The 26138-nt window shown below is 39.9% G+C and overlaps 2 protein-coding genes across 2 annotated transcripts in view; one reads left to right on the top strand and one right to left on the bottom strand.

Annotated features, from left to right (window-relative positions):
- LOC143852286 (uncharacterized) overlaps positions 1-10627 on the top strand; it is a 28453-nt gene extending 17826 nt beyond the window's left edge. The window contains exon 9 of the mRNA XM_077361687.1: positions 8930-10627. Coding sequence (XP_077217802.1) covers positions 8930-10627 — 1698 coding nt within the window. The remainder of the gene's footprint in view (positions 1-8929) is intronic.
- Positions 10628-14071: 3444 nt separating this feature from the next.
- Positions 14072-21097, bottom strand: LOC143852583 (small COPII coat GTPase SAR1A). The gene is made up of 3 exons (XM_077362027.1): positions 20685-21097; positions 20205-20336; positions 14072-14568 (listed from the first exon to the last, which is right to left on the bottom strand). Exons 1-3 carry the CDS (start codon positions 20811-20813, stop codon positions 14248-14250), a joined length of 582 nt encoding a protein of 193 aa, XP_077218142.1. The 5' UTR covers positions 20814-21097; the 3' UTR covers positions 14072-14247.
- Positions 21098-26138: the final 5041 nt, after the last annotated feature.

Raw genomic sequence — 26138 nt, 5'->3', positions numbered from 1 at the left:
GTGTTGAGAACTATTGATGTACTTGAAAGTTTTCAATTCAATAAAGTTTGATTTCAATATCTTCAATGTTTTATGATTCACTCTTGGATCTAATGTTTAAAATAACTAAAGACACCCTCCTCGGACGAGGATGCCGATGAAATTCTCCTCGAGATTTGAAAGATGATCAAACGAGAGGAAGAGTGTTGAGCAAAGCCACATGAAGATGAAATCGATACCGTGGATAGGGGTATCGAAATCCGAAACTCGGGAAATAAGGATTGGAAAAATCTCCCGAAGAGCGCAAAGAATCAATAAACCTATTTAGAGGGTTCAAAGAAGTGTTGCTTGGTCCTATGAGGATAAACCAGAAGCGTGCCTTGGCATCGTTCAATGTGAGTCACCCTCGGCTTCAGACAGGTCAAAAAAGCAAAAAAATTCAAATGAAGAATACCAAACATCAAATGCAGTGAATGAAAAATTGAGAGAAGACTTTCAGACAACAAAGTCATGAGCATAGAGCATGAACCCCAAAAAGAATACTTGGGCTATACATTGCGATGGAATTTCAAGTTAAAGCATTCCAGGCGTAGGGGCATTCCCCACATCCAAGCAAAAAAATAAAAATCAGAATGAACAAAGAAAAATAAGATAGAATCCAGAGAAGAAAGGAGAAGGGAGCATGCCCCACGTCAACTCCTCAAGAACGTCAGAATCGCAGGAAGCAGAGTCGATAAATGGATTGAAAATTTCAAAATCATCTTCAGCATTCATAGAAGACCCAGAGCCGTAGAATCCCGAATATCAGTGCGAGATCCCAAAGAAAAAGTGGGAATTCAATCAGTCTAGCTTGCACAGTGCAGATGAAGTCTTGCCAGGAAATGCCGCCAGACTCCTCAAAAAAAAAGAGAAAGGAAAAAAGTTCAAAGCCATTGAACCTTAGCCATTCAAGAAGCTTGTATGCCAAAACATCAGAAGGCCATCCTTGGACGCCTGAGCCTTAAACGCCAAAAATCCCAAGTTAAAAAAAAAATCCTTTTGCGAACACCTTCGAGCCTCAACAAAATCAAACATTCTTTTCAAACACCCGCAAATTAGGGGCATTTCGGCCCGAACTACGTCTGACCTGATCCCCAACTCTTCGGGGGTACGTAGGCAACCTGATCAATTCAGGTTCGGTCAACCTTTGGGATAAAAATCAAATTATTCCCTTTCAACCTTTGGGATAAAAGTCAAATTATTCCCTTTCAACCTTTGGGATAAAAGTCAAATTATTCCCTTTCAACCTTTGGGATAAAAGTCAAATTATTCCCTTTCAACCTTTGAGCTTAAAAGCCAAATCATTCTGTTCCAAACCTCAGCGAACCACTCGAACCTGATCCTCCATTGTTGGGGTACTTAGGCAACCTGGCCAATCCAAGTCTAGTCGAAACTTTGAAATCCAAAAGAAATATCCAACCGTTTTGAACCCCAGCCCACTTAGAAAGTCCTTCTGGTGAACAAGCAGAGGTTCAAAGTCAAGAACAAAAAACGATGGAGTCTGAAGACCCGTTAGGCTGAAAACCCGAGAGGGCGGTCTAGGCAAAATTTAGGGTCATTCACCCGCTAAGTTGACAACTGAAAAGTCAGCTTAGGCAAAAGTTAGGGTATCGAGCCCGCTGGATTGAAAACCCGAAAGGGCGAACCAGGCAAAAGTTAGGGCAAGCGGTCCGTCAGATTGAAAACCTGAAAAGGCAATCTGGTCAATGGCAATGACTTCCAGCAAAAAGTGAATCATTGAGGTGGAGAAACAGTCTTCAACCAGGGTAAAATCTCGGAGTCCAAGTAGTGCCAGCAAGCTTACTTTAACATTCCTCTAAACTGAGGGCATCGAAACCGAGCAATCCAAAACGGATAATAACCATGACATAAACACCGAAAAAGGAGAGTTGTGCATCTTGACACGGTCTTCGAAATACTCTAAGAGTGGCTAAGCCATACCCTTAAAAAATGACACATCAGATCCAAGAGTGAGTCAAAAGCGAGTCGAGTCCTTGGAACAATGAGAATCTTCTTTGATTGAGTCCTTGGAAATCTGTTCCTCCTTCATATTTGTGTTCCCTCTCCTTGCGAAGTCCAAACTGTCAGATGCTGGAAGAATGGGAGCGTGTCATCCAAAATGCGAAGAAAATTCAGAGTAAATCCTGGTTTAGGTATCAGAAGGGGCGGGAGACATCTTGTTCAAACCTACCCGAGACCTTAAGCCTCCAAAAGTGAGCCATGCGAAAGAAGAGATTTTCAGACTCAGCCATCATGGTTATTGTCCTATTCTCTCCATACAAAAGAACTTTGCATCCTCGAGCCTTCATGAAACGAAGCATCTTTTCTTCAACCATCATTGCCCTGCCTCCTTAAAACTCCTGTCATGGAAACACAATATACTAGGGGCATCTTTTATGACTTGCGTCATAAAAGATATCAAGCACACAAAGGCAATCAGTAAAAATGTCTCAAGCAAGTAAGGATAAGAGGGGTACAAGCACATCTCAAGCCTAACCTCTAAACTCCTCAGTTGAGTCCTCTCTTCAGAAGAGTCAATTCTCTAAGAAAATCAGTTTCCCAAGCGGAGTCTAGAATTTGCTCGCGCAGCCTTCAATCCCCGGCAAAATCAGACAAAATGGTCAATACTCAAAACCTCAGCAAGTTACCTGTGCCTGGTTCTCAGCAGAGATCGCACACTCCTAACGTTCTCGGCAAGAGACAATCAATCATGTAATGGAATCGATCGAAATCTCGATTTCTTGAATCAAAATTGTTTCTCCTTGAGTTTCGTGTTCTTGATTCTTAGAGTGGTTTGATCATGATAACAGTCTAATCATTCCGCCGTGTTGATCTGTCAAGATGCTATCTTCCCAGATCCCAATTTAGGTTTGATCATGATAACTGTCTAATCATTCCGCCATGTTGATCTGTCAAGATGCTATCTTCCCAGATCCCAATTTCGGCTTGATCATGATAACTGTCTAATCATTCCGCCATGGTGATCTGTCAAGATGCTATCTTCCCAGATCCCAATTTAAGTTTGATCATGATAACTGTCTAATCATTCCGCCATGTTGATCTGTCAAGATGCTATCTTCCCAGATCCCAATTTAGGTATGATCATGATAGCTGTCTAATCATTCCGCCATGTTGATCTGTCAAGATGCTATCTTCCCAGATCCCAATTTAGGTTTGATCATGATAGCTGTCTAATCATTCCGCCATGTTGATCTGTCAAGATGCTATCTTCCCAGATCCCAATTTAGGTTTGATCATGATAGCTGTCTAATCATTCCGCCATGGTGATCTGTCAAGATGCTATCTTCCCAGATCCCAATTTCGGTTTGATCATGATAGCTGTCTAATCATTCCGCCGTATTGATCTGTCAAGATGCTATCTTCCCAGATCCCAATTTAGGTTTGATCATGATAGCTGTCTAATCATTCCGCCGTGTTGATCTGTCAAGATGCTATCTTCCCAGATCCCAATTTAGGTTTGATCATGATAGCTGTCTAATCATTCCACCATGTTGATCTGTCAAGATGCTATCTTCCCAGATCCCAATTTAGGTTTGATCATGATAGCTGTCTAATCATTCCGCCGTGTTGATCTGTCAAGATGCTATCTTCCCAGATCCCAATTTAGGTTTGATCATGATAGCTGTCTAATCATTCCACCATGTTGATCTGTCAAGATGCTATCTTCTCAGATCCCAATTTAGGTTTGATCATGATAGCTGTCTAATCATTCCACCATGTTGATCTGTCAAGGTGCTATCTTCCCAGATCCCAATTTAGGTTTGATCATGATAGCTGTCTAATCATTCCGCCCTGATCATCTGCCAAGATGCTATCTTCTCAGATCCAAATTCAGGTTTGCATATCTTCGACCTTTCGGTTCATTCGCAACCAGGTCAATCCTTGAGTTTTGACTCATTCGCAGTCTCGCTCATATCCTCGGCCTTTCGGTTCATTCGCAACCAGGTCATAGGTTTGATCATGATAACTGTCTAATCATTCCGCCCTGATCATCTGCCAAGATGCTATCTTCTCAGATCCAAATTCAGGCTTGCATATCTTCGACCTTTCGGTTCATTCGCAACCAGGTCAATCCTTTGAGTTTTGACTCATTCGCAGTCTCGCTCATATCCTCGACCTTTCGGTTCATTCGCAACCAGGTCATAGGTTTGATCATGATAACTGTCTAATCATTCCGCCCTGATCATCTGCCAAGATGCTATCTTCTCAGATCCAAATTCAGGTTTGCATATCTTCGACCTTTCGGTTCATTCGCAACCAGGTCAATCCTTTGAGTTTTGACTCATTCGCAGTCTCGCTCATATCCTCGACCTTTTGGTTCATTCGCAACCGGGTCAAAATCTTAGGTTTCCGACTCATTCGCAGTCAGGCCTGTTTTCTAATTTCTTGACTCATTCGCAGTCAAGTTAATCTCTTTGACTTCGGTTCGTTCGCAGCCAAGTCATAATTCTGGCCTTTTGGTTCATTCGCAACCGGGTCAAAATCTCGGACTCTTCGGCACATTCGCTGCCAAGTTCTCGCTGATTTCTTGATTCATTCGCAATCAAGATAATCTCCCTGACTTCGACTCCTTCGCAGTCGAGTCAATCTTCCAATTCTTAACTCATTCGCAGCTCAAATCAAATTCCAGTCTTTTGGTTCATTCGCAACCAAGCTAAAATCTTAGACTCTTCGGCTCATTCGCTGCCAAGTTTCTTGCTGATTCCTTTGACTCATTCGCAATCAAGCTAATCTCCCTAACTCTGACTCATTCGCAGTCGAGTCAATCCCTGACTTTCTGGTTCATTCGCAACCAAGTCAATTATTCGGTCTCATAGTTCATTCGCAACTCGGCCAGTATCCCTGATTTTTGCTCCTTTGCAGTCAAGTCAACCCTTCGCTTCTCGGTTCGCTCGCAACCAAGCAAATTTTTGACCTTCCGACTCATTCGCAATCAAGTCAATTCTAGGCTTCTGGTTCAATCGCAACCATGCCAATATCTTTCCCGGCTCTCTCGCAGCCAAATCAATCTTTTAAGGTTCTGCAAGAGAGGCTATCTCATCCATACATCCATTATTGAGTTACGAGTTCAAGAGAGGCTATCTCACCAGCGTTTGTAGAGTCAGAGTCCGGTGAAAGGCTATTTCACCATGTTATCTTTGTGAGTATCATTTTCAAAAATCAAAAAAAAAAAAAAAAAAAACCTCTGATTTTGGGCCAGTCAAAATGTGTTGTCTGTTCAGCTTTGACATTCGCGCGACAAGCACGCTCTGCCAAAGAGGGGCATCTGTAGACACCCCATTTTGACCGTGCCCTAAACCTTCCAATTTTGTGCAAAACCCCATCAGATCAATGATCTAGGGTCCCAAACTTAACCCTAGGCTAGCTTTGGGTCCCAGCTAGGTCCCCGCAAAATTTCGTCAAAATCCGAGTACGTTCGCCTAGCGAACGAGCAGAGAAAGGACCGTAGTGTAAACCAGAAAAGGGGGGTGAATTATCCTGGAACGGTGCAGAGCAGATTTCGAATAAGACACGATTGGATGGTGCGTCCATCAATTTTTCCGCCAATAGTGCGCCCATCAATATTGGTAGTGTCAATATCACCACCCTGTTTTTATAAAAAAAAAAAAATATATATATATATATATATATATATATATAATGTGGGACCCGCTTGTGTGGGGCCCGCTGGTGTGGGACCCGTTTGTGTGGGACCCGTTGATGTGGGATCCGATTATATTCAAAGAAAGAAGAAAGGGGACATCATCATTTTCTTTTGATTTTTAAAATTTGTAAGCAATGATTATGTTTTTTGTTTTCTTTTGGTATCCTATGCATGTAATGATTTTTTATTTTATTTTTTTAAAAAAAATTAAGAAAATGGGGGACATGAGGGGGACAACCACTCTCACTTTCTCTCCCCCTCATGATGACTCATGATGGTTTTCTTCTCTCTCGCGAGGAGAAACCAGAGGGGGAAGAGGGAAAAAAAAAAGAGAAAAAAGAAAAACCAGAGGAAGAAAAGAAAGGAAAAACCAGAGGAAAAAAGAGAAAGGGAGAGGGAGAGAGAGAGAGAGATCTGCAGAGGGGAGAGAGAGAGAGAGAGGAGAGATCTGTAGAGAGAGAGAGGGAGAGAGAGAGAGAGTCTTCTCCTCCGGCAACCCAACCGGATTCCGGCCACCTTCTCCGACATCCTCCCAACCAACCACCGGAGCTCCACCGGCATCCACATCTCCTCCACCCCACCTCCAGCGGGCCCCACCTCCAGCGGGTCCCACATCAGCGGGTCCCACATCAGCGGGCCCCACACAAGCACGACTCTGTCAACACCTTCCTGGATCTCTTGTGGCGTAAGTTCATTTTTTTTTTATTATTTTTTAATTATTCATTCTTTGCACTACACACACGGGTCCCACAGCGGGTCCCACAGCGGGTCCCACATCCGCGGGTCCCACAGCGGGTCCCAAAGCGGGTCCCACAGAGGGTCCCACATCTGCGGGTCCCACATCCGCGGGTCCCACAGCGGGTCCCACATCAGTAGGTCCCACAGCGGGTCCCACAAGCGGGTCCCACAGGGGGTCCCACATCCGCGGGTCCCACAGCGGGTCCCACATCAGTAGGTCCCACAGCGGGTCCCACATCCGCGGGTCCCAAAGCGGGTCCCACAACGGGTCCTACAGCGGGTCCCACATCAGTAGGTCCCACAGCGGGTCCCAGCGGGTCACAGCGGGTCCCACAACAGCGGGTCCCACAACGGGTCCCACAACAGTGGGTCCCACAGCAGTGGGTCCCACATCAGCGGGTCCCACATCAGCGGGTCCCACATCAACGGGTCCCACAACAGCGGGTCCCGCAGCGGGTCCCACAACAGCGGGTCCCACAACAGCGGGTCCCACATCAACGAGTCCTACTATGAATAGTAGTTTTGAATAGTACTTATAAATAGTAGTTTTGAATAGTAGTTTTGAATAGTACTTATAAATAGTAGCTTTGAATAGTAGTTTTGAATAGTAGTTTTGAATAGTACCTATAAATAGTAATTATTGATAGTATTTTTGAATAGTAATCTTGTATAGTAATTATAAATAGTAATTATAACAGTCTTCAGCACAGGAGTCAGTCCTTCAGTCAGTCCAGGAGTTTTTCCTATTATCATAGGGGTTAGGATTCTGTCCATCCTCTCATCAAGTCGTGATCTTTACCCGCTCCTGCAAGGTACAGGATGCTGTCCAACCCTTGCCGAGTTATTTTCCTGTTCGTTCCCCCGCAAAGCATAGGATGCTATCCAACCTTTGCGGGATTCCAGAAGTCTCCCTACCCGTATGATGATAGGATTTTATTCTCTGGTGTCAAAAAACAATAAAAACATTTCAAAAATACTTGAAAACAACAAAAACATTCCAAAAAACACTTGAAAATTCAAAAACATCTCAAAAACAATTCAAAATCCAAAAACATTTTAAAAATCAAAATTTCAAAAAAAATCTTGAGTCATGTGCAGAGTAGTTAGGAATTCTGGTCCGAACTACGGATGGCTTGATCCCTAGCTGAGGGGTACGTAGGCAGCTCAGGCGTGCTGCTGGCACCCTGAGTTCAGTCACCATTTTTACACCCTTTCACCATTTTCAGTCACCATTTTTGTAAATATTTCTCACAACTTTCACCATTTTTCATAACTTCAAAACCTCCCAAAAATACAAAAAACTTCAAAACCTTTTCAAAAAGATCTTCCCCTAGAGTTAGGAGTCTGTCATAGATATTTAGGGTGTTTTAGAGTTAGGAGTCGGTCTTGATTTGTATTGATGTGGTGTGTCATGTCGTGTGAGTGTCCCTAGAGTTAGGAGGCCTCGAGTCGATCGGTCAGACACTTAGTCGAACCGATGGCTAGACTAGGAAGCATATAGTCAGCCCATGGTTTTCTTTATGTTGCACAGCCTAGATACACATAGGATGTAGGGCCCACCTGCATTAGCTTAAGGCTAAACAACCTGCATTAGTTAGGACATATAGAGAGTCGTAAAAATCACAATCCACTTGAATTTAAGCAATCGCACAAAAAGCTTTAAAAACTAGTCGAGTCTAGTTGATCGAGTCTAGGATAGCGGTCCTAGAGGTTTAGGCATTGTAGTTTAGCATAGGACACCGAACTACGTTGGCTCTGATTCTTCCCGAGGCCGGGATACGTAGTGCAGCTAGGATGGATGGCCATCCTGGTCCGAGTCAAGTCCTGCATTAGAATTTTAGGATTTGTCTTGTTGAGTCGTGTGTTGCGTATTTTGCTGTGTTTTCTTATTTTCATGTACAGATCCTATACCTTTAGCTGTAGCATGCATGTGCTTGTCCACCAGAACTTAGACACCAATCAGGCATGTCACTCATAACCTAGCTATTCTTAGGCGACATATCTTTCATTTCTTTTGTGTGTGCTTCTTATTCATCTCCGAGACATGCATGATTAGCTAGACGTTATCTCGGAGATATTCGTTCTCATTTCGCATGATTTTCGCCCAAAACTCTTCAAAATTAATAATAAATGGCATAAGAGACCAGGTGCTAGCACTTGGGCGAATTGGGGGCGCCTAATCCCTTCCCCATTCGTCATCAGGCACGAACCCTATTTTATATCTCTGGTTATCCGTTGCAACAGAGCACAGCATGGGATCCAGGGCCCACTTCCTTGGATGGCGACTCTTCTTTGTTTAAGGTACGCCTCGAATCTGGGCTAGTCCCCGAATCGAGAGGTATCTCACTTTACATCGCCGCTCATGCTGTGAGGGGCACTCTTTCGAGAGTTCCTTGGTGGGGCTCTCCTTCACGTGGACGATCTCCAGAGACTCGCGCGGGGGCACGTCCCTCCACGCCCGTCCCGGATCGGGGTCCACACTCGCTTAACCAAGGAAACTTTCGTCAGCATTTGAAGTTCATGACCATGATTAATGAAGATATAAAGAGGGTTTGTGTGAAGAAGTGTCCTGGGAATCTCAAACTAGTGACTTCAGATATCCAAAAGGATATAGTGAGTGCTTGTGCAATTGAAACCACTAACTCAATCATTAAAGATCTCGGGGATTCATTGTTTTCTATTTTGGTTGATGAAGCTCGTGATGTTTCTAACAAGGAGCAAATGGCCGTAGTTATACGTTATGTAGATAAGCTTGGGCATGTAATTGAGCGTTTGTTAGGTATTACTCACGTTCCCAACACCATTGCTACATCCCTTAAGGAAGAAATTGAAGCATTATTGGCCAAGCATAAATTGAGCATATCGAGACTTCGTGGTCAAGGATATGATGGGGCAAGTAACATGCAAGGGGAGTTTAATGGTCTTAAAGCACTAATCTTGAAGGAAAATGAATATGCTTACTATGTTCATTGTTTTGCTCATCAATTACAGTTGGCATTAGTTGGTGTTGCAAAGAAAAATATGAACATCTCCGATCTCTTTTTTTTAGTTACAAATATAGTAAATGTGGTTGGGGGTTCTTGTAAGCGCCATGATATTCTTCAGGAGATTCAACTTGCCAAAATTAAGGAAGCATTTGAAAATGGTGAGCTTTCAAATGGACAAGGACTTAATCAAGAGACCACACTCAAACGTGCGGGGGATACACGTTGGAGCTCCCACTATAGAACACTGGTTAGTTTGGAATATATGTTTTCCTCTATTCTTGATGTGCTTGATCTTATTGTCAAAGATATGAAGTTAAGTTCAGATCAAAGGCATGAAGCACATAATCTCTTGAAATCATTGCAAACTTTTGAATTCATATTTTCCCTTCATTTGATGATAAGTTTATTGGGAATTACAAATGAATTGTCACAAGCATTGCAAAGGAAGGATCAAGATATTGTGAATGCCATGACATTAGTGAGAATATCAAAACAACGGCTACAATTGATGCGAGACAATGGATGGAATTCTTTGTTAGATGACATTTCTTCATTTTGTGCCAAACATGACATAAAAGTCCCTAACATGGTTGATACTTATGTTGTTCCTGGAAGAGTGCGACGGCATGTAGATAAAAGAACGGTCTTGCACCATTTTCAAGTTGAGTTGTTCTTTCAAGTTATAGACTTGCAACTTCAAGAGCTCAATAGTCGTTTCAATGAAGCAAATACAGAGTTGCTTCTATGTGTGGCATGTTTGAATCCAAGTGATTCATTTTATGCATTTGATAAAGAGAAGTTGATTCGACTCTCTAAGTTTTATCTAAAAGAATTTCCAGAAGTTCAGTATTCTACAAAAGAATTAGACAACCAACTTGAAACATATATTCTTGATATGAGGTCCAATACTCACTTTGTGAATTTGAAAGGAATTGGAGATCTTGCTGAAAAAATGGTTGAGAAGGGAAAGCATGCCTTGTATCCACTTGTTTACAAGATCATCACATTGGTACTAATTTTACCAGTCGCAACTGCAACCGTTGAGAGGGCCTTTTCTGCCATGAAGATCTTGAAGAATCGATTACGCAATAGAATGTCGGATCAATTTATGGCCGATTGCTTGATTCCATATGTTGAGAAGGATATTTTTGATAACATCGATGATGAGACAATCATGTGTCGTTTCCAAAAAATGAGACCACGTCGAGGAAGCCTATAAAATTTTCTTATGGGTTATGTTATTAGGTTTTGCACTCTACAATTGTAAGATGTCATTTTTGTTTACCTCAATGTATGTTGGTGATGGAATATATACGAGGGTTTTTTTTGGAAACTATAATATTGCTTTCATTTGTTTGGAGAAAAAAAATTACTATAATTTTTGCCCCCCCTGTGCAAAATTTCTGGCATCGCCCCTAAACGGGGTGTCAGCGCTCCATCTCCTCAAAACTAATGGTCTGCCTCCATAGGAGTGATCGCATGATTTCAGCACATTATAGCAATCTTCTCCACAAGTAAAATTAAATAAGTAGAATCCCTTGTTTAGAGAGAATATTTGTAGATCTCCCTTAATCTTCCATTTCCCCTAGAAGTTTTCCCTCAGATTTTGAAAATACGGCCGTCGACCGATGAAATAACCCACCAGGCTATTGGACCATTTACTCCCAATATCCATAATTCCCTTGCCTGCAAAATATATCTTTTTATCTCCTTCCTCCGATAACTCGGGTTTCCTGAACCTCAGCTTCGACGATTTCTTCTCCTCACTCCGGAAAAATAGTGATTTCCATGGGTTATGATCCCTCTTTTGTTGATCAGTACTGTCTGGAGTCTTTTCAGCAAAAGTTTCTATCTGTGAAGAGCTTCCCTTTTCAGTGAAACTGATGCCTTTCCCTGGGAGGGAAAAATCTTCATCTTTTCCCTCCTCAGCCAACTTTGAATTTATCTGTGGGCCTTCATTGATTGGAGAGATCTGAAGGGATGACCTACATATCTGAGTAAGACAATCAGTTGTCACTTTCTGTACAGCAAGAGCGGGAAATTTTTCATTTTTGAATTTTGGAGGCTCCTAGTTAGCCATAGAGTTAGCTGAGTTTGAAGAAGGCGAGTTGTGCTGAGTTAAACGTGACTCCCTTTGGGGAGACTCAACGGGTGACTCACTACCTGGATTAGTAGTGCATAGGAAAAGATCGAAGGTAGGAGGAGGAGGCGCAGGTTTTTCGAATTTTTCTGATGGAATACGAACTGTTTTCCGAGCTCCTTCAACTTTACTGTGGGAAGGATCAGCTTTGGCTCTTTCCTTCAACTTTCCGAACATCCAACCCCTACGTTGAAGAACAAAGCCTTGACCATTGAGCTAAGCCTCAATCCCCCAAAAAAATAATAAAGAAATAAAAATAATAAAAGTTGAAATGGTGGAGACTGGAGAGCATTGGTCTATGGTCTACTGCGGAATATAATTCAAACTCGTCTATGCATTGCAACTTCCTGTGAGCTGTGTTTTAGTGAAAGCAACTGAGATAAAGATAGATAGACCAAACCGACTCTTAGATTTCCAAACTAGTACAAGAAACAAAACAAAAGAAAAACATTCCTGGTAGTTGTAAATATTTGTGTATCATGAGATGGTACACCAACCATAGTGTAATAAAGATCTTTCGAAAGGGCAACTTATATTTCCACTACCATGTTTTGATTATGAGACAAACTAAACTTGTCTTTTATTTAAACAACTGTCTAAAGTATCATTTCCAAAAGGCTCTCTGACTATAGTACAACTTCCAAAAGGCTCTCCGCAGCCGATTAAAAGGAAAAGACAAGGTAAGTTGGTCTCATTATCAAAACATGGTAATGCATACAAATATCAGTGGCCTTTGAAAGACACTGATGGCATACGGTAGAGAGTAGTGCTGCCAAAATCATGAGACGATGACAACATACTACATTGAAGTTCAACTAGCAAAGACATCAGCTACTTCGCGAGGGCAGCTCAGAGAGTAGTAGATTAAGAAATCAAAAGGTAGGAGACAAGCATTTGATTTGTCCACAAGAATACTGGAATAGTGGTAAGTAGTGTTCGGTTGCATGGCAGTTCTCTCGGAGAGTAGTGGAAAAAGTAGCAGTGTCATTGTCGAAAAAAGGAGACTCAAGAGAGAAATAGAGAAGGGAGAAAGAGAGAAACATAGAAAAGATGAGACTTTTTCCACTATTCTTGTGCCAAAATTTTAACATTTTCGTAAAATTTGGTTGGAATATGAGTAGGGACATTGGTGCCACATGGTCGCTAAGTGCACAGAAAAGCAATAATGAAGTATGGAACATGTTGGGGAGTCAAACGGAACTACAATGCAATATTGGCATCCAAACAAGTAATCAACATTCATTGGCAATTAAAATTCCAATGAATGCCGCGCGTTTATGCAACCATCTGTTTCAAAGGAATAGGTCGATCTGATTTTGAGTGGAAGTTTTTGTTTCTAGATTTTTAGCAACTTCTGATCATTGGAAACACTAGTTTTCGAGATTTTGTTTCCTGACTTTTGTTTCTACTGTATTTTGTTTCCTGAATTTTGTTTCTACCGTACCATCATTAGGGATTTCACCCTTATCTCCGCTAGGAGACACAGATTTATCATGAAAACAAATTCCTGACAGCCAAACGTGCTAAGAGAACAAATATGAGAGTAGTGGTTAGGCAGTCTCCAGGCTGACTACCAACATTTCCAGGAAAGATTTAATGGGTGTTTTGGCCACATAGCCGAGAAGCCCTGAGTTGATGATAGTCCACTCAAAGTTATTTGCATATAATCTTAAAAACGCATTACTCTTAATCGTATATGCAAATAACAATTTTACATAGTCCATATACGTCTTGGTTAACGGCTTAATTACTCATTTGCATGTAAGACTTTCGTTAAAATACTCTGATTTTGTAAATAAGGTCAAATTTTGGTCGCATTGAAAGAGCAAAGGCTCTCCCTCTTTACTAGACTACGCCATGAAAACTTAATTAGTAGGTTTTTTCAAACTTCATACCTAAGAAAGCATTGCCTGAATAGAGGATTTGAGTGTCCTGCCTGTATTTGGTTGCCAACCATGCATCCACACCCTCCTCCTCCACCTTTGATACCCAAGCAGCCAAACACCCGCGAAACCGGCAAGGCTCCCAGGTTCACACAACCACAGAGGTTACATTATACTTACATTAAATACATACAATAGAGCAAATCAAAGCCTGGGGAATAAAAAAGATGCTTTTCTTCATTCAGACACTCCCTGCAAGTGATTATCTTCCCATAAAAGGATATGTTACAAAGTGAGAGAGAGAGAGAGAGAGACCCACAGATTTTCCTATAGAATTAAAAAGATTATTTAATTCATTTCGAAATTTCGGATCGGATCTGAAATTTCAGCAGAAATTTGTAACATTTCTTCTTCTTTTTTTAAATTGCATTTTCTCGAAAAGGCCGAAATTTGGCAAATTTTCGGTTTCGGTCCCCAACGAAATGATCTTATGTTTATGCATCAATAATCAAGATATCACCCACACATTATCCCATCCTTCTTTCCTTTATTCAGTTGCAAAATCTCTGGATCTTTCGAAAAAGACCTAACCATACCGAGCAGTAGCAAGAAGAAGCATCAATCATATGACAAAAAAACAAGAAGAAATCTCCCAACCTCGACCCAATATAAGATTACACATTCATGTTTACACACTAGTGTGATTAAATACCGTCTTCTCCAACACACACACATTTGGTCCTTCAACAGCAACAAAAATCAAAATATGTTCCAATCAAAAGACTTACAGGCTGAAGGCTGTGGCGACAAAGTTGATTACTTGATGTACTGGGACATCCACTTGAAGCCATCACCGTAACCCATCTTGCGCACGATGCTGCACATGAAAACCTCGAGAGGCCGGACATTAGAGTCTGTGAGGGTAACCTTCCCCTTCCCAGTGGTGAAGTTGGTGAGGCCAAGGTAGTAGCGGAGCTCCTCCTCTGATGCCGCATATGGGATGTCGATCTTGTTCCCTAGTATGAGAAACGGAACATTTGCCAGAGAGTCATCCGAGAGGAGGGCATCCAGCTCCTTCTTTGATTCCGCAAACCTCTCCTTATCAAAGGCATCCACCAGGTAAACCACTGCATCTACCTGTAAAAAAAATATAATCCCAAGCACTTGAGACAAAGATGCCCCGATATTGCGCATTCAGTTACCACTTATCCCTCCTTAGCATGGACTGATTCAAACCGGCACTAAATATTATTCCAAGGAAACAAAGCAAAAACCCAAATACTAATTGGCAGAAAGGAAAATACCATCTGACATCCTCCTCTCCTCCTCCTCCTCCAAATAGCTCATTTAATATTTACACAGACAAATAAAGTAGAGAAGCATGCAAGGGAGATAATTCAATAAATTCAACAGCACACAAAGTGCAGGATACAACCAATAAATTCAACAACACACAAAGTGCAGGATATAACTAATAACGCCATTAAACCACAAATAGAGCATCAATATTGAGAGGAGAATGGGTGTCTCAAAATAAAAATGGACAGCCAGCGAAATCATTCATGACTAAGGATTCACAATTGGATACAACCTAGGAAGCACGGGTACTCTCCCGGGGCTCCCGCACCCGCACCCGACACGTATGGGGTGCAGGTACGTCCGGGGTACATACCCCATTTTTTTTTTTAAAAGAAAACCAGTTTTGGTGGTTGGGTGTGTGTCGGGTGCGCACCACGCGTACCCGACATGTCCTGCTTCTTCCTGCTGCTTCTCTTTCCTCTCCTGTACTTCTCTCTACTTTCCTGTACTCGGTATTTACACGTAAACCATTTAAAGTAAATGTCTTTACTATTTTATTGTCCATTTACTTAAGATTTACATGTAAATAACGAAATACCCCCCTTTTGGATTTATTAAAAATAGTTTCAACACCCAAATCTAAAAGGAAAAAAAGTCAACTCTCCAGTTCTAGTACAAAATTCAAAGAAAAAGGGTCGGGTCAAAATTTTAACTTTCTTAACTTCCAAACGGTGGGGTATTTTTCAAATTTTAAAAATTCATAAAATCTATTTTGTCCAAACATTATTAAATCCCAAAAGTCCGGTAAAAAAAATCTCAAAATTTGGTCTCTAAAAATTATTCATCTTGTCAGGCACTGGTCAACACACTGGTCATAGACTTTTTTTTCTAATGAATGATGTATTGATGCCTCATGTTATGAATATGGAACTTAATCACCTATGAAATGAAGAGTAATATTAGAATTTTCCATTTTGGTGATGTTATTATTATTTGATTGCTCTACAATTATTATTTTTTTAATTTTTATAAATATAAAATAAAACATTAAAATATATTATTATATTCGGCGTACCCGAACGTACCCGCACCCGGTTTTTTTGGCAAATCACGTACCCACGTACCCACGTCGTGTCGTACCCGCACCCCGTACCCGTGCTTCATAGGATACAACCAACCCCAGATCAACCAGACAAGAAAAGTTGAAGCAAACCAGAGAAAGCATGTCTGCCTAAGCCTATAGACAATAGATGAATATAATGTTGTGGCACCAAGTTTCAGATTTTGATACAACACCAAGGATAGCATTAATGTCAGTGCTTAATCATGAACATAACACTTAGGCATGAGCTTTGCTATCAAAACTTCACATTTTTCACACAAACAAAAAATAGAAAGAAAGAAAACAGAGAGAACGAATATCTCCACCAGTAAGGATTTGTTCTCCTTCCCTGTTCGTTCTTTTCATTTCTGTTTCTCATTTTTAATCAGATTGATCCCTTCTTGTTTATATTCATTAAGGGCAAGGGAAGGAAGGGTTCTTCACACTCATGCTGAGGTCTTCAGTGAAATATGAGATGTATTGAACTGAGATCTAGTATTGGATGTATAAAAAGAAATAATGTTCGATTATCAGAAATAGTTGTCTGCTTAAAAATGATGTAATTTAGCTACATGCCGATAACCTCCAAGTGCATCATAAGAACTACAAAAATAGATTTCTTTATTAGGCTTAGGTGGTGAAGAGCTGAGGTTGAGACCCTTCTATGTGAACACTCTATCACTTCCATAACTCCTAAAATATTTTATTTCTTTACGCATAAATTAGTTAAATATGATGAGATATGGATGAAGTTGTTATTTAGATTTTAGAATCTTATGGCATGGGTAGACATTAATTTTAGAATTTCTCATGTATATACAAGCATTCCTTATTGTGTTTTATTACTTTTATTAACATGACGCTGTTTTAAACCTCGATTCCATCCATCGCTTTTTCCGTTCTTTTTTTTGACATTTTCTGTCTCTTTTTTTTTTGGGTGTGTGTGTGTGGGGGGGGGGGGGGGGGGGTGTTGGAAACCTTTGAAAACTTTTTCATTTTTGGATCTGCCAAGTTTTCCTATCAGATGTTTTGCTAACTATGGGCATGAAGGTCGGGGCGCTGGAGACCTTTGAAAACTTTTTCATTTTTGGATCTGCCACTTTTTCCTATCAGATGTTTTGCTAACTATGGGCATGAAGGTCCATAAAATGTTCGCACATAATCTATGCGGACCAAATTTTCAGACCAATGGGAAGATTGACTGGACTTTTTGATGATATAATAACAATCCTGTGCAATCAACTACATAAAAGAGGGAGAAAAACCAGCTATAGAACACAAGCTTTCAAAGGCAATAAAGTATGGCCTATCAATCACCAATATCAGAATTATAAGGACCAAAAGCAATAAATGTTCCAAACTTAAGAGAAATTGTAGAGGATGCAAGGCAGACTAGGATGTATCAAGTCCAATACATTTATTTATTTTTTTGAAATGGTATCAAGTCCAATACATTCCACAACAAAAGTGAATGAGGCAATATATTTCATTAAACAAAGACTGAATAGAATGATGAGAGTAGCAGTCTACCTAAAACCATTAGAGCAACTATGCAAAGCATATAGCATTAAATTTTCAAGCATACGAATAGCACGCAAGAATGCATTCCATTCCATTCTTCAACAAACTTGTGTTAGCTCAGGCGGCATAAAGAACATCAATTCAGCCCTGATAGAATCAAATATAGGTTTGTCTCTGACATAGAAACAGTATGCAATGATCTGAAGCTTATTTTAAAGTCCCATACATTTTTTTTAACTCAGTTTATCTCGGTATCAGCCAAAGCTCGAACAATAGAATAGATGCAATAAACCCAATAAATCCAATTTAACCAATCATATCAGCAATCAAAAACCAAAACCTTTCAAAAATGTCACTGTTGACCACCCGCAGCGACATTTATTCTTCAAATTTAACAGCCTACTTTGGATCTATCAGCCGATCTGTCAGATTCATTGGCCCATATTTTCATCCCATATCCGAAAATTTTCTAAAGGATTCATTAGCCGACCCCAACTAGTTTGGGACAAAGGCTTAGTTGAGTTGAGTTGAGTTGAGTTATTTTCATCCCATATCCATATCAGAAAAAAGGAAAAAATAACATATGATTTATCGGCTGATAAGCCCTAAGAAGGAGGGGGGGGGGGGGGGGGGGGGGGGGGGGGGGGTTTATCAAGGTGTAGCCCAGGAGCCTAAACAAACGAGAAATCAAGAATTCAAAAACTTGGATCACAAATAGTACAGAATACATTAAACATGGTATCTTTAAATTTTCATCTAAATCCTGTGACTCGTACAAGATAGGCATGGTTATGCTTCAGATACAGAGACAAGGTGCCAGACATTTTGGGGATGGGGATAAGGATGACATTGCAACCCTGTTATCTGACCATGGTACATGCCCGTACGAATATGGGATGACACTGAAGAGTTATTACTAAATAGAAGGGCATTCCGAATAAGTAAAAAAACAAAAAATAAATAAATAATAATAAAACATAAAAGAAATTGGGAAAATAGGTCTTGCCCCTGGTGTGGGTGGGGTATTGAGAAATGAATTGGGTGAGGTAATTTGGGCCTTTGCCTATCCTATTGGGGTAACAGATGCGACGGAGGCGGAGGTCCGTGCAGTCAATCAAGGAATAAAACTATTGGTTCAAGATCAAGCAGCTAATGTACTAGTGGTTAAAGGAGACTCTTTGACTGTTATTAGATGGCTTCAAGGGCTGCATTCTCATTCTTGGAGATATGATAGCCTCTTTGATGAGATATTTGATTGGGCGGGCTTCTCTTCCCTAGTCTTCATTCACGCCCGTCGCTCGCCGAATCAAGTGGTGGATGGTCTAGCTAGGCTGGGTGTTAATAGTCATGAGCTAGCAATGTTTGACCAACTTCCTCCTTGAGTTTTTCTTTTGCTTTGAAGTTTTCCCTTTTATTTTCCTTTTGTTTTCTCTGTTGTATTTTGTCCATTCTGTTGTATTTTGTCCATCTCGGTCCTTTCAGTAATATTTATTGGCTACCATTAAAAAAAAGGTCTTGCCCCAGAAGCCATGTCAATGTCTACACGCACGTCGGGAGACAGAAATTTCTTTCCTTTTTTAATAGCAGTGTCCTTATTTGGTACTATGGAAGTCTATCTATTATAATAATAAGTGAGGTGCTTTTTACAAATTTTTAAAACTGTGTGGTTCTTTCACTTCTTCTGTTCATCAATTTATTCTGAGGCCCCAGGTCCCAAGAAAGCCTTAAGCTAATCACACAATGCTTAGCAGGGCAAATGGAATTACTTTGAAACCATCATCTTCCTTCACGTTTGTTAAGCATTAACCCTACGAACCACGTGAAAGACCATACATAGAAAGAATTACATTGTTCAATCAGAAGTCAAGGTTACGAAATTCATCCTGCATCAAATCTCTATGCCTGAACCTAAGAACAATACACAGATATTTAAAAACATGCTAACCAGCTGACTACAGCTCATAAAGTGATGCATTAAAGGAAATAAATAAATTTGTATTGACATGAAAACCCATTAAAGTTGGAAGAAAATCATATATAAAAAAACGCAGTTGGTATTATGAACAAAAAGCCGACCCCAACTAGTTTGGGACAAAGGCTTAGTTGAGTTGAGTTGAGTCGTATTATGAACAAAGAGTAGCCTTGTCTCGTTGCTTCTTCGAAAGTGCATTGGGAGAGATCATAGTTAGCAAAACATCGTTTTATACGGTGCTTTTGTAGGTTCTCCGTTTAGCACTCCTTTTAAGACTTTTACAGCAAAAAAATGTACATTTTTTCCAAATTTTCCAACTTTACCTGTTATATTTTATAAATTACAAAATTTAACCATATAAATTGCGTTTTTACATGTTTCCCTGTATTTGACCCTTTTTTAGTACGTTTTTTTATAAACCGTCCCGTATTTTGTTTCCAAATCGCATTTTGCTAGCTATGATAGAGATCAAATCTTAAACCTTCACACAGACTATGATAATTAAAATAGCACAAAAGTAAAATAAAGAAGAAACCCCTTCAATTCAAGGATTCAAGGCTATTTCACGCCAATACATGTCACGTATCATAACCCATAAGTCATTGCAGAAAACACAATTAAATAAAGAATAAGAACCATAAGGTACAAAAAAATATAGATATTGAGTTAGAAGTAATATAAAGAGGAAACCCCTATATTTCACCAATTCAAGGACATTTCATGCCGATACATGTCAAATATCATAACCTGTAGAAGTCATTGCTGAAAACACAATTAAATAAAGAATAAGACTCCGTAGGTACAAAAATTCTAGATATTACATGGAAAACAAAAGATTTAAATAAATTTTAAGGAGAAAAAAAAGATAAGGAAATAAACCTTTGCATAGTAATCTTTCCAGACTCTACGAGCGATTTGATGCCCTCCCAAATCAAAGGCTTTAAACTTGATTTTCCCAATACTCAATTCTTCAGAAGTCGGATACTGCGTGGGCTGATGTTGAACTAATCTCTAACATAAATCAAACAAGAAAATCAAGAAACGAACAAAAATCAATCAAACAGAATCATGTATCAAGAACGATAAATAAATAGATCCGAAATCTTTGATCTTTCAAAAAAAAGGAAAAATCAAGAAATCATGTACTAATTGATGAAATATGGATCTGAGAATCGCAAATAGTAGAGAAATCAACAAGAAAAAGGAAAAAATAAAGAAATCATGTAGTAATTGACGAGATATGGATCTGAGAATCGCAAATAGTAGAGAAATCAACAAGAAAAAGGAAAAATCAAGAAATCATTAGCAATTGAATCACAAATAGTTGAAAAATCACACAAAATAGGAACGGACAAAAACCTCATCTTTCAACATATGCAGCAAAGTCGTCTTTCCGGCATTATCAAGCCCTAGGAACAAGATCTTGGCCTCTTTCTGCCATAAACCTAACGACGCGAGAACGCCGTAGAACCAATCGACAAGAAACATAATGTCCGACTAAAATCCGCCTCTGTGACAAACAAATCACACAAAACCTACCCTAATCTAGGAGGATTTCGATCGGAGAAGAAACGAAATCCGGTGATCGGAGGTCTCTATGGATCATATCTCTCAGTCGACTCGCCGGAAAATCACAGAAAAACCGGCGATGGGAAAGAGAGGTAGAGAGAGATCTAACCCTAGAGAGAAAAGAAGGAAGAAAAAGGGGAAGAGAAAACCCTTTCAGATGCGAGCAAAAAGGGAAGACTAAGAATAGGTTATAGGTGTCGTTTTTTTAGCAATTTCAAGGCTATTTATAGTGTGAGCTGGATTTTGTGTTACCGGATGGTCCGGTACGGTATTGGGTGGTTAATGGTGGGTGGGGGCTTGGATAGAAATGGAGACCGGCTGAGTTACCGGGAAGTCCCGGTTTTGATTTTTGTCGTCAAATGGGAAGGTTTGGTTGGAGAGATTCGATGTCATTGAGTTGATGTGGTCCGTCTATCGAGAAATCTTCGGATAGGATCTTCTCTGAGATTTTTTTACGTAATTCATATTATGAAATGTTTTATTTCTAAAAAATAGAATAAATTTGTCGTGAAAAGAAACGAGAAACTATATGGTGCACGGCCGTGCATGCTCGTGCGGGCTCAAAAAACATTACGGACCATATTATTTGTGTGATCCAACGGCTCATATTGATGAGTTTGATAATCTAAACCGTTCATCCGGTGGCCCAATTGTGATTTTTGTGCCATAAATGTGCCCTGTAGAGGTGATCGGGCCATTGATCCATCTTTTTATAGATTTTTTATTTTTTTTTTATGATGTCCATACATAGTTGCATGTATTTTTTAAAATGTAGCGGGCAGTTGCACGTATGCCACAACAAAGAAGTCTCTACAGATCGGAGGGTTAGGATCATCTAGATGAATTTTGGCTTGCATCCTATTTATAGGTTAAGAAGCCTTTATAGATTAGAGGGTTAGGATCATCGAGATGAATTTTGGCGTGCATCCTATTTATAGGCTACTCAGTACCATGATTTGTTAATGGGCCGAACTCACTTGTCTATTTATAAGATACACCGATGTTCATTGGCATATGCACCATGACCGTCGGTGAATGTTACTTTTCTTGTTTGTTACAGGTCCAAAAGCTCTAAGCAGTAAAATAAAAAAGAAAAGTTGAGTTGAGTTCGGCCATTATCAAAACATGGTAGTGCGAAGATCAATAGCCTATTTATATTGAAGCCCAATAAAAGAATGGTTTGGATGTTTGAACAAGGTGGGCGTAGTATGTTTCTTAAACATAGGCATCACACAAACAGTCCTTTTATAATACCTACTATTATAACCTTTAGATATTTATGAATCATGTCGGTATTGAGAACTATAAATATAAGCATTTTTTACCATGTAATTTGTTTTATTTGATTTGCTTTTAGTTGCTTTACACAGGGGGCCAAATTGACAACAAGAAGAAGAATATCTGGACAATGAAAATGCCGAGCCACCCTTCTTGGGAATTTCTCAGCATCCTCCAAGGTCAGGTTTTTCCCAGTGTTTCATTGCTAAGTACAGTTATAGTTTTTTCGGCTGATCTGTCTGTTCAACAAATAGATGGCAGTTCAATCTATCAATATCTATGGTCTGAGACCATCAATAATGATTTTTCCTTAAGAGTTCGGACACTTGATCGACCCACTTACTTCTATTATGTCAATACTAATCACTACTGTCGGAATCATGGTCACTTGCTATGCCATTGGCAATGGTGAAGGGATTGATTTCTGGAACCAACCTTGGCATCCTAATGGCCCGGCTGTTGACCAAATCTCCATTGGATCTATCATCACTTCTATTTTCCAACAGGCAACCATCGATCAGCTGCTTGTGAAAGGAAAATGGGACCCCATTTTCGAAAGCCCTCACCTTGCAGAGTTAAAAGCAAATCATTGATACAGTTATCCATCTCCCGAGCACTGAAAATATTCCAATCTGGAAACCAACTACTGATGGAAAATTTAGCACAAAAAGTGCCTACAATTCTATCTGAACCAGCCATCAAACCCAGTCTTTGGAGCACCACCATATGGTTTACTGGACACATTCCGAAGCACGCATTCAGTCTTTGGCAAGCTCTCCAAAATCGGCTGGCGACAAAAGACAGACTTCTATACCTTGGCACTAGTAGAGATACTACATGTGCCATGGTAGTATCTCTACTTCCGCTTGTAACTGTTTCTTCATTTATAAAACTATGGTAGAGGTCCTCGGAGCCACCCACTTGCAATATAAAAACAGCAGAACTAAATACACTAGAACGGGTGGCTCAGTCGAGAAAAAGGGGTGAAACGTGAATAAGATCATAAAATTAATTCAAAGATTATTACCCTCCTATCATAGTCGCATATGGTTTTCTGCTCGACCACTTTTTTTATAGGATTGGTGGTTTATAACAAGTAATCAAGATCACGTACAAGATGAACCGTCGAGGATCACATTCACCTATAAATCTATCTATATTATATTAGAGGAAGTCTAAACTGAAGGGAGCCCTTGCTGCTAAAGAGAGGTGAGAGGGCTCCCCCATTGGCTGCAAATCCCCATCATGTTTGACTTTTCAGCAGTTATTAATGCATGATGGTGATGTGCAACTAATGGAAGAGCCCTTTCACCTCTTTTTTGCATGGGCTCCCTTCAGTCTAGAATTCCTACCACGACGTTATTTAAAACGTTATAAATGTAGATTTTTATATTGCCATTTTGTACCTCAGACAAGTGAATATCTCAATACTCTGAGATAAATTTCTTTATAGCTATTAAATACCTACTATTTCTAAGTTTTGGCTCGTAAAAATGTAATATAATTTTTATAAGGTCAGTGATAAATCGACCCGCATATATATTAAATCGACCCCGATGTCTCTTTCTCTCACCTCTGGGTTAGAGAGATAGGAGACACAGAGACACATAGGGGGTCAATTTATCACTCCCCTTTTTATAATCCACAATTAAATTTTAATATACAAAGGAAAATGATAATTGCACTCTGTTTTTTTTTTTTTACAATGACACTCCTCACTTCATTAACTTGATTTGCTGATGATTTCTTTCTGATAGGGGTGCAACTCGGGTCGGGTTGAGGCCAACCCGACCCAAGGAACCCATTTTTCCAACCCGACCCGACCCAACCCGATTGGACCCAACCTGACCCAACCCGATTTCACCATTTGTTTGATTTCTCCATTTTATTTTTGTATTTCCATCTCATCCTAGTCCCCAACAAGAGGATTAATTAGGACAACTTTCACCAAATTTTTTATTTCTTTTCAGATTTGAGTTATATAATGACAAAACAAACATAAAAGTAAAGATTTTATACATATTAGATTTAAAAATCGGGTTTCGGGTCGGGTCGGGTTGCCCAACACCCCAACCCGGTTTCCAATTCGGGTTGGTTTTTCCCAACCCAACCCAACCCGATTTTAAAAAAAACCGAACCCAAACCGAACCCAACCCAAATTCGGGTTCGGGTTGAACCTGACCCAAGTTGCACCCCTACTTTCTGAGAAGTATAACATCCCTTAATAGCTTATTAGAAATTGTAATAAAGAAAGAGTGTCATTATTGAATAGAGGGAGTGCGTTCAAAAGTTCCATTTATAAAATGGAAACATTTGAGAAGATTATATCGGTGGTATTAAAAAATATCTTTACGTTAAAAAATTATTATATAAAAAATATAATTTTACATCCACGCAAGCTTTTAAAAAAACAGTGCAAGAGCGGCCCAGCATGTGAATGAATTGAAATGACAAAAACCACAGCTGTTGGCACGTGACATGCACGTGGTGAGAGGAGAGTAAGATGGGTAGATCAATTTTCTCTGTGATGAGTGGGGTCATATTTAGAATACCAAAACAGAGAATTTATATGATGGGTGGCCGTGAAAACACGTGAAGTCAAAAAAAGTAGGTACGGCCCACTTTTTTTTGATGATCCAAACCGTTCATATGTTTGGGCACAATGTAAATAGGTTGTGCCCCAACAATCATTTCCATAGGATGATCCTAACCCTCCGATCTGTAGAAATTCTATAAATGTTTTTTGGAAATCTCCATATTCAGATCAGTTCAGATCGGAGGGTTAGGATCATCCTATGGAAATGATTTTTGGGGCACACCCTATTTACGTTGTGCCCAAACAGATGAACGGTTTGGATCATAAAAAAAAGTGGGCCGTACCTACTTTTTTTAGACTACACGTGTTTTCATTGCCAACCATCATATAATTTCTCCTAAAAAATATATTCCAATTAGTCATCAAGAATCACGATTTTGCCAAAGAATTACTTTTAAAAAATAGTGAATTAAGTCATTAAATAGAACATGTGGGTAGTACACATTAGACTGAACTTTTTTTAATAGAATTACTTTCATTCCCACAAGCGATGGTCACCCATATATGGTTACGAAGACCGAATTGGAACCCCTACACCAGGCTGTAATCTTCTTTTGTATCTTTTTTATTCTTTTGGTTTCCAACGGGATTCTTGCATCCCTTTGAGACTGTTGGCTTCTAAGCCCCCCTAATTGTTTCTTACATTTTTTCTTATCAATGATATCTGGTAGGGGTCTTGCCTAACCCCAGCTTACCTATCAAAAAAAAAAAAAAAATACCAAATCCCATAGAAAATGAGAAAGTCACGCCAACAATAGGGCTGCAACTCGGGTCGGGCGGGTCGGGTTTTGGAGAACCCAACCCTACCCGAGAAATATCTCGGGTCGGGTTTTTTTTCGGAAAACCCACGATTCCCAAACCCGGCCCTACCCATGATAAATCTTGGGTCGGTTCGGGTCGGGTCGGGTTTTTTCACGTTGACGCAAATTTTTAAGGAAAATTCTTGTTTGGCAAGGCAACTCAACTCATAGAAGCAGAAATTACACTCACATTACACTGGAATCAAACAATGATGTAATTACACTCACATCACACTTGAATCAAACAATGCTGTAATCAAACAATGTTGTAATTACGATCAAACAATGCTGAATCAAACACTTGAATCAACTCAACTCATAGAAGCAGAAAATTACACTCACATACAGTAACAGTGGGTGCGTGGGTTTTCACTTTTAACTTTGGGATAATTACATTTACACCCCCTCTAGTTTCTGACACATCCACTTCCACCCCTATAGTTTAAAACGTGACAAATACACCCCTGTAGTTTCAATTTGTTTAAGGTTTGCCCCCTCAGCTGAAGGTTCGTCCATAGATTGAAGGGTTAGGATGATCCGATGGAGCTGATTTTTTGGGCACACCATATC

This window comes from Tasmannia lanceolata, unplaced genomic scaffold (genome assembly GCF_043159265.1).
Source record: "Tasmannia lanceolata isolate RefF3 unplaced genomic scaffold, GAP_Taslan_0.1 ptg000019l, whole genome shotgun sequence".
Lineage (NCBI taxonomy): Eukaryota > Viridiplantae > Streptophyta > Magnoliopsida > Canellales > Winteraceae > Tasmannia > Tasmannia lanceolata.
This window is presented reverse-complemented; position numbering and strand designations above follow the sequence as displayed.

Excerpts from the sequence above, each read along its gene's own strand:
- LOC143852583 (XM_077362027.1), bottom strand. The coding sequence starts at position 20,813 with ATGTTTCTTGTCGATTGGTTCTACGGCGTTCTCGCGTCGTTAGGTTTA. Across the intron at positions 20,337-20,684 it reads TGCATATGTTGAAAGATGAG|AGATTAGTTCAACATCAGCC; the intron begins GTTTTTGTCCGT and ends GATTTATGTTAG. Across the intron at positions 14,569-20,204 it reads GGAAAGATTACTATGCAAAG|GTAGATGCAGTGGTTTACCT; the intron begins GTTTATTTCCTT and ends TTTTTTTTACAG.